The sequence below is a fragment of the Annulohypoxylon truncatum genome, assembly GCF_022578515.1.
Source record: "Annulohypoxylon truncatum strain CBS 140777 unplaced genomic scaffold F4807scaffold_7, whole genome shotgun sequence".
NCBI classification, from domain to species: Eukaryota; Fungi; Ascomycota; class Sordariomycetes; order Xylariales; family Hypoxylaceae; genus Annulohypoxylon; species Annulohypoxylon truncatum.
This window is the reverse complement of record NW_025953793.1, coordinates 46,074-58,547: the sequence shown is the minus strand read 5'-3', so window position 1 is coordinate 58,547 and position 12,474 is coordinate 46,074. Positions and strand designations below refer to the sequence as shown.

The following is a 12,474-nucleotide window of genomic DNA, read 5'->3' as shown; positions in this document are numbered from 1 at the left end:
AATCTTGAGAACATTGGTCTGGGACTTAGTATGTGTGCAGATACAGAAGCTGAATGCTGTCTGTTTTGCTTTTAGGACTACTTGTACCGATATTCTATCTTAACTCCCTAATCCTTGATGTTCACACATGCTAAAAGTCTAGGAGGCCCCTCTGGAGGAGGGATTTGATCCTTTTGTCTTTTTATGGTGATGATGAGCTTGTTAACGTCTAATGGACGTGACTAGGTATCTAGGTATCTATCTAGGTACCTTACCTACGTGATGCCCAGAAACACGTAATGCAGATGTATAGGACGTCCAAAGTACCCTTAAACAATGCTAGCTCTCCCTTGTCTAGTCCAGACTCATCGAGTACCTTATGACTCAGGAATAGAAATCTTCCTGTATAGTTTTTCGAGGGCAGCAGCCAAGCACTCTAGCTTGTAGGTCCTCGGGTCGCGTCGCCCGCGACGCTGAGCTTGTCATCCAGGTCCTCGCTGAGGCTGTCCTCGTCGGTAGACATGGCGATGGATGATGATCCTTGGAAGGAGGTACACATTCATCGTTTTAAGGTTAGACCCGCAAGGGGCATTCATTCGGTGAGCAGGTATGTGGAGCCCTGCTGGTCCTTTCCACGCTCCTCGACAGACTTATGTCTGGAGGCGAGCACGGCTGTGCCCACGAGCAGAGCCGAGAGGGAACTTTTGGTAATTGGTCATCGTGCCAGTGGCAACCAATTACCAATGTACTGACAATTATGGTAAGGATAACGGCGGAGAACTTGAATGCTAGCCAAGTTTTGGCTGCGATGTTGCAAATGCTTTGTTGTGGCCGGAGCAGTTCTGCCAATCGGTGTATCTTATCTGCTCTTGACGTAGGCGAAGAGCATTATGGAGTACATGATCGGTATTTTCGGGAATGTTCAGGGTATGAAGCTCATGAATTACATCTCGCTTTTATTTTCCCCTCAACCGTGTGTTGGACTGATTAACGAAGGGCAGCGCCGCACGCTTAGGCGGAATCGTAAGTGTCTGTAACATGTTAGATTCACGGAATGACTGGTTGCCTTTATTCTAACTGACTATTCATTTGATGTGTTTACGACGTTATGTCGTAAGAAAGGGTGGGATAGGATAGGATAGGAATGTGATGCCCTTTATCTGGAGGGCGGTCCCTTGATAAAGGAACTTTGTTAAGAAAGCTACAATCAAGATCGTAGAAGTCAGTTGATATTTCTCTTGGTAGATAGAGACGGGAATATGTAGAGGATACTAATATAGTATACTTACTAAATATGTGTTAAGCACTTAAGTTTGCGCTTTACGAGATCTAAAAAGCGTGGTAGAAAGGATGTGTTTTTCGTCCATGTAAATATCATGCGCGTCGAGGCGACACCTTAAGTTACAAGGTAAAATGTTTTACGGGATCAACAAAAGAAAAGGATATAATTTACATAGTAAAAATGTTTAACGAGTCCAGGCACGTGAAAAGTTGTTGTCACTGTGCGTTGCTGTTGTCGAAGTTACTGAGACGAGTCATCCTTCTCGTCACCTACCATCCAATTCTACAGTTGTCAGGACGTTCTACTGAACAAACTTTATTTAATCCGGGCTGGTCTGATTCAACTTTTCATCTTAACCTTCTCTCTACTCCATCCTTTCTTCCTTTCCTTCCTCATTCTTTTCGTCGCGAACCATACACTCGCGCTCTCTCACCCAGACACGAAAGTTTGGATCGCACCCATAACTCATCAACCAACCGTCCCAATATTAACTGGTATGTTCAAAAATCTTTACATTTAATGATTTCACTCAACATCTTGAGATAATTATTTTCCCTTTACGACACGCGAACACATATTTTGGTGTACGTTAGCTGACATCACCTACCTACTAGTACCCCCGACTCTCTACAAGATGACTTCTTCTCCCAAGTCGGCTGGCGCCGGCCAAAGCCATCGTGTAAGTTCAATCCTGCATTCCTTATCTTCTTACTCAAACCATCTTGTTTGTGGCATCCTTTTCCACAGAATTTCTACCAGTCTTTTGAAGCATCGTACTCACAAAGAGTGATGTCCTCGCCTCTTTCTTTTCTCCTTTCTTTTGCCGCAGCGCCGAATGCACTACAATTTTCGTTAAGCAAGATCGTCGCGGGCAATTTCTGGCAGTCCGAAATTCACATTACTCTCCATCAGTATCTGGTTTTTACTGACAGAGCGTCTAGAAGGCTATGCCCGCTGGCCGTGCCGACCGCCCCCGCCGCCACAGCGCCTCGTCGTCCGAAGAGGACCCACGTGTTATCGCTGACAGATACCACGACTACGTCCGCAACGTGGACTTCGTGGTTACTTTCGAACGATCCCGTAACGTCAGCAAGATCATCAATCAACTCATCCCTGCCTTACTCGATCTGAGTGAGAAGATCGAGTACCTCAACAACGAATATCAGGATGACCTCGATCAGGTGGAAAAAGACGTGGCTAAGCTCAAGAAGATGGCCGATGCCATCAAGGTGCCCGAGCGTCGCGTGCTCGCCTTCAAAGATGCTGCCTATATCTTATCAAGCGTTGTCCTGGGGGTCTTGTCTCCTCTGTTCCTCTTCTCCATGGGCAGAGTAACGGCAGGCAGCGATTGGCTTATTGGATTCATTTTTGATTTCCTTTATGCCATGGCTCCCATTGCAGTGCCCATCGCTTTTCTCTACACTCTTGGCTTCTATCAACAGTAGTCTGGGGTCCTTGATGTGCTTATTCCAAGGAACAGATATGGGGCAGGAACAGGGGGTTTACTGAGGGTGGATAAGGATGTCCAGGGAGGTGGTCCATAGATCGGTAGTCCTCACTGCTTATCGGGTACCTATGTTAACGGCCGGCTTGCAATGCCTGCAAGTGACATCGTACCCTACTTGCTTCCCCTGGACTACCTACCTATTAGGTACACATGAATGGAAAACATTGCCCCACACTTAACATCCACCAACAGAGATCGTAGAACGTGCTGAAAGTAGTTAGATACTTGTGACAATTAGAATTATAGCTGTATTTTAGATATCTCTTGTGGAAATAATTCTTAGCATGTAAGGCACAAGATACCTCTTCAATGACATTTGCTTGTACGAAGACCTGGGCCAAAGATTTCGCACATCTACTCAAGGGCCAAAGCCGTATAGTGTGGAGTAAGTTAGACGGCTTTCTTTAGTGACTGAGCTCTTTGGCCTATGACAATAATCTACTGGAGCTTAGCGGACCAATCACTGTATCTCCAAATCTTAGCTTAAGACTGATACAGTATTCGATAATTAATTATCAAATTATGCACTAGGCAAGTATGGCGGGCCAGGTGCAAAACTTTTGGTCACTAGATACCATAAGAGGCCTTCATAGTAGCCAGTGCAATTTCTTAGTGTAGTATGTATAAATAATAGTAATAATAAATGAAATGAAATCTGTCTTCTAGCATTTCCGACATCCTTTTAGGTATTTATTAAGCAATTATCACATTCCATCAACAACTTTTGCAATGAGCTAAAGAACATGTCAATCAAGAATACCGGAAAAGGAAGGTGGGTCTATTAATGGAATCAAATGATTGGCTACAGCAAGATGTTAATGGGCTCTTATTAACTGCTTAGGCCGTTGATGAGAAACATGCTATTAGAGTTATCTTAGCAAACTAAGTGTGAGTTGAGCCAAAGAACCGGCGCGTATTTTCATTTATACCGTTTATGTTAGTTAACTCCTTTTTCTAGTTGGAATCTGGGGCATAGCAAGTTCTATGGCTTAAAAATATTCCTTTCCATGTAGTTGACAGCTAGCAACTCTGAATGTAGCTGGTATCAAGTTTCTCTTAGGTACTCTACGTGTACGATGTAATTTTATGCTTTAAACGCGATATTTCCCGTTAACAGTTTTCGAGAAAATTTCACTTGCGCCCCAGAGCCTCAATCACATCTGTGATATAGGGGATTGGCAATTGGAGGTTCCTCTGACTTCCCCAACTACCGTTTCCTAAGCATTCTAAACTGATGATGCTTTCATTCATTGAATTGGCTGTGGACGGACACAACTCCACCGACTGTATCGTGGGGATGTTAGTCCATCTCACAAATCACACTTGAACATTGACTCATGACTAGTATTTTATGGATGAGAAGTCATGACCAACTATTTGAACTTGATTGTTGAGATGTGAGTTGGTCAAGCATAGACGTGTCGTCTACTCTAGCATTGAATCAAGTATTTTGCTGTTAAAATTCAGTCGGCTCCTATCACCCCAACCAGGTGATCTATCTCTAGTACTCGGTATATTCCGGGTTCCACTGCAAGATACTGGCGTCCTTAGCTCATAATATGCTCACGATATCGTGGCGATGAGCTTGCGCAAAATGATTGGCGTTGCTAAGGGAAAATCTTGGACCACACGATGCCAAATATTGAATGCCAAAGCTCTTGACAAATAAGGACAGTTGCATAAACGTATTTTATAAATTGATGTCTAGAACACGAGAGATCAGCGTTGATGAAGTGTTAACGTATGCTATCATCCACCCTGTTTCGTGCGGGCAAACCACGAAGCAGCCACAAAGCACGCGCTTAAAAACATTATACACCCTGCCCATATTTGCATGTACAGGAATCGACCGCCTGCAGCATCTACCAACGCCCCAGCGATCGGCGGGCCGGACAGGCATCCGATGGATCCGATGGTCATGATCATGCCGCTGCGAACGCCAACCTTGCTCAGATCTTTGGTCAGGGAGGGCAAGCCCGCCATCGATATGGCCTGCACGCCGCCATTGACTAGGCCGGACAAGACCGCGAACACGTACAGAGAGCTTTCGTCTCGGATGCCGATCCAACCGAAGTACAGAACACTCGAACCGACTGCGAGCGGCACCAGCGTCCGGAACGGCCCGAGATAGGCGTCGGAAACGAGCGCTGGCACGATTCGGCCCGGGACGCCAACGGCGTTGGCGATGAAGAGCGTGTTAAGCGAAGTATCTGCATCCATACCTATGATCGTCCTTCCATAGGTGTTGATCTTTTTGAGAAAAAAAAAATGTCAGCTGGAACGTGAAATATTTTGGAGTAGTCGCTTCCTTGGGCCCAAAAGGCAGACAGGGCTTACATAATTGTACGTCAAGTAGACCCCCATCAGAAGACAAAAAGCGCCTGCTGTGTAAAAAGTATATGGGAGTTCTCTAAATGCGCCCCATTCGACAAGCGGGCCTCTAGACCGAGGTGACAACCTCGATCGAGCAAAGAGGAGCATGACCGTAGCGTTGAACAGTATGACGAACCCCATGACCCGCATCGTCCACGGGAAGCCAACTTTGCCCGGCAGCTGCTGGGCGATGATTGGAAAGATGGTACCGCCCGTCGCAGCACCACTTGTGGTTATGCCGATCGCCAGGGCACGTTTCCGCCGAAAGTAGGTGGCCACGTTGGAGATAATTGGGCAATACAGGATGCCGGCTCCGAGTCCGCCGCAGAACCCTTGCGCCAAGAGCAGTTGCCAGTATTCTGTGGCTATGGAAGCCGTGAAGACGGCCAAGAGCTGGAGCACAGAGCCGATCGCAATTAGCGACCGGAAGTAGCCCGCGTCGAATAGGCGGCCTGAGAACATGCCAATCAAGGCTAGTAGGAACACCTGCACACTCCCGGTCCAAGATACGGCCGACAGAGGTAGGTGCAATTCCTCCGTGTAGTAGGCTTGGAAAATACCATAACTGTTAAACCAACCAAATGTATTGAACAGGGCAAGACTTGTGGTAGTTGAGTTAGCTTAGTCATATACCTAGGCATAGAGGCAATTCTGAGGCAGGTTAAAGTGGGTTTCTTGACCTACTGTCCAACAAAAACTTGAAGCCATCCAAGGCCTCCATCCGGGGGTGGATCGATTGGCGCCGTCTCATTCTCGCTTTGAGACGACTCTGCAACACCCACGGAATCCTCCTTGTCCGAATTCATAGCTCCTCTCAATTTTTCCAGATTGTGTGGAATTGAAGAGTTCTGTAGTAGAAAGAATGTCAAGAAAAAGATTCCTTGGAAGTTGTGAGAACCGGTGCGAGTCGGCACTTCTATAGGGGTCGGCCCTTGCGTTAGGGATACGCCGAGGAACGCAGAACGAACCCTTCAAACGGCTTCCGTGGCTTTCGTTGGTTGGATAGAGAAGGTGTCTATCTTCGTATGCGTCCTGCGTCCTGCAATCCGACAACTGTTTACTATAGTAATGCTCGTAAGGTTGGCGTAGTATTCCACGTCGGCTAAATGCTCAGAAGGGGATCTTTCTCGTCCCTTAGCAGGGTGAAGATCCTGCGAATGCAGGCTCGGGACTCGTCAATACCTGCTACATTTACAGTTGCAACCACAAGAATATTTGACTTGTCCACGTGGACAGCCATTGAAACCAACACAAAAGGAAGGCAAAAAGGACGAAATCTTCTGGAAGGGTTCTACACGTGCAATAGCGTGTTCTTTATGAGGATGAAGCACGCTATATACGTAAGTGTCTCTAACCAACATGTTTCTCCTTGTTGAGTCCTTGTCTAAGTCAAGTACGTACCTGGTGCGGTAAGCTGCATGAAACGGGGACTTTAGGTAGGCTAGGATTCCTTCCGGTTGGAATCGGCCGGGGTTCGTAATTGGTGACAGCAGGGCGAATGAAAAGACAAGGATAATTGCCTTACTACGTACATATGTATTCCGTACAAAGAGCCTTCGGCAACAAACGTCCCATCCCATCGATTGGTCAATTTTACGCGGCTATGCGGGTGTCGCGAATGGCCGGCAGGCTTCCGAATCGATTATCTCCTATGCTATGCAATGCCGCTGCCCGTAGTTCTCGTCGAATGAAAGGATCGTGCCTCGATTTCAATTATACATAAGGTTTTGTTTGTTCTTCGTTCCAGTCCCAGAACTTCTGCGCAATACCTGTGCCGCCCTCCGACTGGGGTTTTGATCCTTGGAGGATATCCTGGCGAATATCGGCAAACCGTCCCCATGGAACGACTAGTAACGGACCATGTCAGCACTCAATAAGTATCCCGTAAAGAGACGAAACTCACTCCAATCGCCCGATCGTTCGAGCGTCACCTCATTCGAGAGACCGGCGAATAACTCTGTGTATGCTCCGTTGATGACAGGATATACGGTAAGCTTCCGATAGAGCATTTCAATCGGATTGCAATATCGATCAAGTTCTGATGCCAAGTTGCCCGGGTTCAAAGACTGCACACCTGTCAGAACGTTCTGGACCTAGCAGGGTTTGGTGCCCCTTCTTGTTTAAATTCTTCACCGAGACCGCGAGACTTAGTGCAGCTTCGTCAGGCTAAGTTTGGGTCGATGCGCAATGGGGAAATGGGGCTTAATTTTAAAACCACTTACAAGGCTGACGATCCCGTCCTTGCGGTGCCTCCGTGCGTACTCGGTCGACTGATAAACATTTCCGACCTTGCTGACGCCGTATCTATACGCGTAAAATAGATCCTTCTTATAATCGAGGTTGTCCATATCGATGCCGCCTTCCACGGGGATGAGATGTTCAGCAGCGCTCGACGATACCCAAATGACGCGGACGCTACCCTCGGGGGATACCTTTGCCGTCTCGACTAACGTCGGCGTGAGAAGCTTGGTGAAGAGGAAATGTCCCAGACAATTGGTGCCTAGCTGTAGTTCGTATCCCTGAGCCGATTTACTCCCTTTAGGAGGGAACATAACGCCAGCATTGTTATACAAAACATGAAGCTGCGTCTCTTTTGCTAGGAACGACCCGACCGACTTCTTAATGGTGGATAGGTCACTTAGGTCTAGGAGTAGAAACTCCAATCTCCCTGTCGACGAAGGATGTGCCTCTTGGATCGATTGAATCGCAATCCGACCCTTTTCCTCGTTTCGCGCCGCCACCCAAACGACTGCATTTTTGGAAAACAGAATGCGGGCAACTTCTTTGCCGATTCCCGTATTTGCGCCGGTCACGATATAAACCTATTGACTGTCAACTCCTTGATTGATATACGAGAAAACGTCGAACTTTCTTACCTTGCCTGACAGATCCGGTATGTCTTTGTCGGTGTAGGTAGGTTTGCCAGGGAAAACCTGACGTATTGCCTCGATGTATAACGACATCTTGACGATGTAAGGGTTACTGTGTTACACGAGTCCTTGTCCCTGGCATCGAATTGAACCTCCCCTACCTTGACCTCGGTATCTCCAAATGCCAAGATATTAGTGGGGATTGTCGGCGTTGATCTGGATCCCCGCAGCTCAGAACGCCTCAAACATGTGCCACATGCAGCCACATTTCCATCAGGGTTCAGAGGTTTGTTTCACTTTGCGTAAATTGTCGTAGATAGTGAGCGTCCTTCCGGATCTCTAGCTCTTATATTCTCTACCACATGTACCACTTCACTTTCGTTTTTACTCCAACGTCATCTTAAGCCGTCAGCTTACTTCCCATGATTAAGAATCCTGCCACTACTGTGAAACATGACGTTTAACCCCGCGCCTAAGACATATCATCGTCAATACTAGTATTTTCTTCTTAAGCAAGCCTACGAAGTATTTGACGAGAGACTGTATTAAGACAACGCATGCATTCCATAGGTAATTACTAGGAGTACCTATGATGCCGGCCTACTTTATGGAGCCTCGAGGTCCGGCACTGTTAAAAACGGTAATCAAAACAGCCCCTCCAACCCCAATGGATGCGCCTCAAATCGTCTCAAGTTAGTTATCAGGAGTTATCTGAATTTTACTTGCCCGACTCGAAATAATATTGCATAAGGAGCTTAGGTATATATAGTCAAGGTTAATTCTTAACCTGGCAACACAAGGACATAGACACCGAGGGCTCAACAACCTATCGAAAGAAATGGACATGGAAACATCTAATAACTTCAAATTGAAAATATGGTCGGTCAAGGTATGCTCCAAAGTAGCTAAACAAGCACCGAGTCGCTCCTAGAGCGGCAACGAGCAGAGATATTCATGATAGGGGTACTGTGTCTCCGCCAATGGGATGCTCCGATTCATTTTCGGGGCTAGTCTGTGATTTTCCAATACCAGAACCCCGAGATGTGTCGGGCCTGATCGGTTCAAGCATGACGAGACTGTGATAATCCTGCCTCAATTTATATTTTGAAGCTTTTCTGCTCTTTATCTTAGCTAACACCTTCCTCTGCACTTGAATCAACTTCTCATCGCTGATATGGCCTCCGAACAAGGTCAAGAGGAAACAACACGACGGATAAACTTCAGTAAAGACGTGAAAGTCGCCACTAAGGACGAAAACAGCAATGATGCTGGTCATTCCGGGCTCAGATTTGCGTTGGTAATGCTGTCTGCCTTTTTAGCGATGTTTTTAGTATCCTTAGTAAGTTGGCATCTCCTATAATTCACATCTGACATATCAACCGTAGGATCGAAGCTGACCAAAAGCACTAGAATAAACTCATAATCTCGACCGCCATTCCTCAAATCACTGACACGTTCGATTCGAAGGACGATATTGGATGGTACGGCACGGCATACCTGCTAACCAACTGCTCTTTCCAGCTCGTGTTTGGGAAACTGTATAAGTTCCTCCTCGTCAAAATCACCTTCCTGCCATCTTTGCTACTATTCGAGGCTGGTTCCGCCCTCGGTGGTGCTGCTCCAAGTTCCATCGCATTCATATTTGGGAGAGTCATTGCGGGCTTAGGAGCCGGAGGTGTTCTTCCTAGTGTTGTATGCTTTCCTCCCTCTTCGAGATGAATTTCGAAATCGTCTACGGGATCAACTGGCTAACACCGTACAACTCCAGATGGTCATAATTGTTTATACCGTCCCGTTACAAAAGCGGCCCAAGTACCAAGGCGTCTTTGGTGCCGTATTTGGTGTTGCTTCGCTGCTTGGGCCTACCGTTGGCGGTGCCTTCACCACAAACGTCACATGGAGATGGTGCTTTTATATCAACCGTTTGTGCACACTTGGACGATCCATGATCCGGTTGACTAACGCTTATATGCTAGTTCCTATTGGAGGTGCAGTCATGGTGCTAGTGTTTCTCTTGCTTCATGTACCTGACCAGACAGGGGCCAAGATCTCTCTTAAAAGAAAATCTGTATCAGGCCAATTTGCTAGGTTTAGTCTGTCTCGTTCCTGCTCCTGATTGCCTTTATCTTGGTTCAGATTTGGCTGCTTGAACAAGCTATTTTGCCACCGCGTCTCTTCCTTCAAGGGAGCATCGTCTCGGGTCTCTGGGCAAGCTTGTGCATCGGCGCACACCAAACCATAATTCGTAAGCTCCAACCACATATCAGTTAGGCACCTCTGTCCTCATGCTAATGTCAGAATGAGAGTGTACTATCTTCCCATCTGGTTTCAGACCATTCAAGGTCAATCGGCCGTCAAAAGCGGCATAGACCTACTTCCCATGGTGCTGCTCGCTGCTGCAACGTCTGTCTTAAAAGGGCAACTGGCCTCATTGGTCGGATATTACGCGCCATTTTTCGTATTTGACGTCTGCTTCGCCGCGACTGCCACCGCTTTGTTCACCACTCTCGGAGTTGACACTTCGGAGGGGAAGTGGATCGGCTACCAAATCCTTTACGGCGTCGGCCGAGTTCTGGCCTCCCAGGCCCCGAATATGGCTGCGCAGACGGTACTTCCGAAAGAGGATGTGGCTATCGGTGCATCTCTGATGTTTTTTCGGGTAAGTTGTCTCTCTTAAGGCAAATTCTCGTTCATCGAGACACGTCCATTGTGCTAACTCCTATGCGTTCTACCTCTAGGCAAACACTATTTGGCGCGGATTTCGTTTCGGTTGCACAGAATGTTCTCAACACTTAGGTAACCAACCGCCTCGCCGGCATCCCGGGAATTAGTTTCGAGCTTATTCAGAACGCGGAGGCTACCGACATCCTCGATAGTGTTAGCACGCAGTACCGCGCGGCGGCACTACAAGGGTACAACGACTCGCTACGCGTGGTCTCAGTGGTTGCTCTTTGCATGGCCTGTCTCGCAGTCCTCGGCGCTGTGACCATGGAGTGGCTCACGGTCAAGAAGAAGGCCCCGACCAAAAACCCGTCCGGTGAGCACGCCGCTGAGACGGGTCTGGGCCGGGATAATAGGAGCGAAAAGGAAGCGTCGGGCCCAAAGGAAGTGGCCGCGCATACTGTTGATAAAGAGGCATATAACGGTAAGAATGCCTCCGCATCCAATGCTACAGTGAACGAGAGAAAAATTGCATAACAAATTTTTGGACAGAGTTGAGAAAGGTCCGTCCCGCGAGTAACTTCGCGATCTTAATAGTTGTACCTAGGGAAGATAAAATTCTTGAGATAATACCTACCTAGGAAAACTTGCCCTTCTGTGTATAAGGGCACATACCCCTTACTTTGTACTCCGCTTAGCCATTATACCCCTTTAGTCAATTGCATTGCCTTGTGTAACCTGGATCCAACCATAACTTACAACATGTTAGACATGATCCATTCAAAGTCGCATACTTCTTTTATAATCAGCTTGTCTCTTAGATTTCGCACGATATATTTAGTAGATGCCCAAGTAGAGAGATATGGTGAGGACTGCTCTGATGAGAACCAACCACTAATAAATCCCGGCCGCGTACGAACCATACCTACCTAGGTTTTGCAACAGGCGACTAAATATCGTGATCGAAGCCCCATTAGAATTTACCGGAACTTCACGAGGCTCGGAACTCCCGGTGCCCATAAGAGCCTTTGAAATATCCCGTTCTGTCAAACTTAGATTGTACGATGCGGTTAGCATCGGTGAGTATTACATCCGAGTAAGTGAATATCGGCTAACATGAATATCTTCCTTGTAGGAAGCAGTTGATGAGTAGTGCCAGCGTTTGAAAGGTGCTTCTTTATAACTGGGCGGGCATTTGCCGAAGATCCTACTATCTTCAAGCGCTAGCAACTTGCTTTCTTAACCTACCTACATCAAAGATGCTGCTAAAAATGAGACATGACGACAGACCACCATTCTTAGAGCAATCGCCCTTCTAGTCGCGTCACAGGTTTATTACCAATGGGAGAAGATCGACCACTCGACTAGTTACAATTTGAGAGTATTGCAGGACTTTAGTTTGTGTTACATTAAAGAGCCGGCATGGCGAGCGGGGCCGCTTAATTCTCAATTGTGCCGCCGACGACCGGTGAAGCTTCGGACATGTATTGAAAGATGTTCATTCGACCGTATCTACAAATATTAATAATCATGAACTGGCATTTCAAAGACTGGTATATAGTAGGAATGCTATCCACGCAGCGATTCGGTTGATCAATACTAATTAGGAAGTGTTATACGGTGGCTGTCTTTAGCCCCTGAGTTCTGATATCGTGGGTGGGGAACTCCGGCACACACAAGTACGGACTACCAACTAGACCACACCGTCCCGAAGGATCGCTCATAAACACCTATTATATCCAAGGGAGGCGTTCGAAAATCCAAACGGACTTTTCTGTCTTGCCTGCGGACACGTCGGAGCT

General features: G+C 47.1%; 4 protein-coding genes across 4 annotated transcripts; 2 read left to right on the top strand and 2 right to left on the bottom strand.

Moving 5' to 3' along the window:
* Positions 1 to 1,895: 1,895 nt before the first annotated feature.
* On the top strand, positions 1,896 to 2,706 carry F4807DRAFT_457669 (uncharacterized protein; the record flags this gene model as incomplete). Its single annotated transcript, XM_048001077.1, has 2 exons — positions 1,896 to 1,940; positions 2,203 to 2,706. The coding sequence occupies 2 exons, from the start codon at positions 1,896 to 1,898 to the stop codon at positions 2,704 to 2,706; spliced, it is 549 nt and encodes a 182-aa protein (XP_047856688.1).
* A 1,737-nt stretch (positions 2,707 to 4,443) lies between these two features.
* F4807DRAFT_361213 (MFS general substrate transporter) lies at positions 4,444 to 6,300 on the bottom strand. Its single transcript, XM_047995567.1, has 3 exons — positions 5,826 to 6,300; positions 5,106 to 5,742; positions 4,444 to 5,018 (listed from the first exon to the last, which is right to left on the bottom strand). Exons 1-3 carry the CDS (start codon positions 5,945 to 5,947, stop codon positions 4,518 to 4,520), a joined length of 1,260 nt encoding a protein of 419 aa, XP_047856687.1. The 5' UTR covers positions 5,948 to 6,300; the 3' UTR covers positions 4,444 to 4,517.
* On the bottom strand, positions 6,301 to 8,320 carry F4807DRAFT_361212 (short-chain dehydrogenase). The gene is made up of 5 exons (XM_047995566.1): positions 8,018 to 8,320; positions 7,364 to 7,963; positions 7,045 to 7,207; positions 6,674 to 6,988; positions 6,301 to 6,473 (listed from the first exon to the last, which is right to left on the bottom strand). The coding sequence occupies exons 1-4, from the start codon at positions 8,102 to 8,104 to the stop codon at positions 6,855 to 6,857; spliced, it is 984 nt and encodes a 327-aa protein (XP_047856686.1). The 5' UTR covers positions 8,105 to 8,320; the 3' UTR covers positions 6,301 to 6,473; positions 6,674 to 6,854.
* Positions 8,321 to 9,185: 865 nt separating this feature from the next.
* Positions 9,186 to 11,209, top strand: F4807DRAFT_450403 (MFS general substrate transporter; the record flags this gene model as incomplete). The annotated part of the gene is made up of 8 exons (XM_048000127.1): positions 9,186 to 9,350; positions 9,422 to 9,703; positions 9,780 to 9,933; positions 9,988 to 10,034; positions 10,106 to 10,256; positions 10,318 to 10,660; positions 10,750 to 10,774; positions 10,808 to 11,209. The coding sequence occupies 8 exons, from the start codon at positions 9,186 to 9,188 to the stop codon at positions 11,207 to 11,209; spliced, it is 1,569 nt and encodes a 522-aa protein (XP_047856685.1).
* Positions 11,210 to 12,474: the final 1,265 nt, after the last annotated feature.

What these genes read in the sequence shown, in the direction of transcription:
- F4807DRAFT_361213 (XM_047995567.1), bottom strand. Translation starts at nt 5,947, where the DNA reads ATGAATTCGGACAAGGAGGATTCCGTGGGTGTTGCAGAGTCGTCTCAA. An exon ending in CTTCAAGTTTTTGTTGGACA is followed by an intron (nt 5,743 to 5,825) that starts GTAGGTCAAGAA and finishes AACTACCACAAG; the next exon opens with TCTTGCCCTGTTCAATACAT. An exon ending in TCTACTTGACGTACAATTAT is followed by an intron (nt 5,019 to 5,105) that starts GTAAGCCCTGTC and finishes TTTCTCAAAAAG; the next exon opens with ATCAACACCTATGGAAGGAC.
- F4807DRAFT_361212 (XM_047995566.1), bottom strand. Translation starts at nt 8,104, where the DNA reads ATGTCGTTATACATCGAGGCAATACGTCAGGTTTTCCCTGGCAAACCT. An exon ending in TACCGGATCTGTCAGGCAAG is followed by an intron (nt 7,964 to 8,017) that starts GTAAGAAAGTTC and finishes GACAGTCAATAG; the next exon opens with GTTTATATCGTGACCGGCGC. An exon ending in AGGACGGGATCGTCAGCCTT is followed by an intron (nt 7,208 to 7,363) that starts GTAAGTGGTTTT and finishes ACAGGTGTGCAG; the next exon opens with TCTTTGAACCCGGGCAACTT.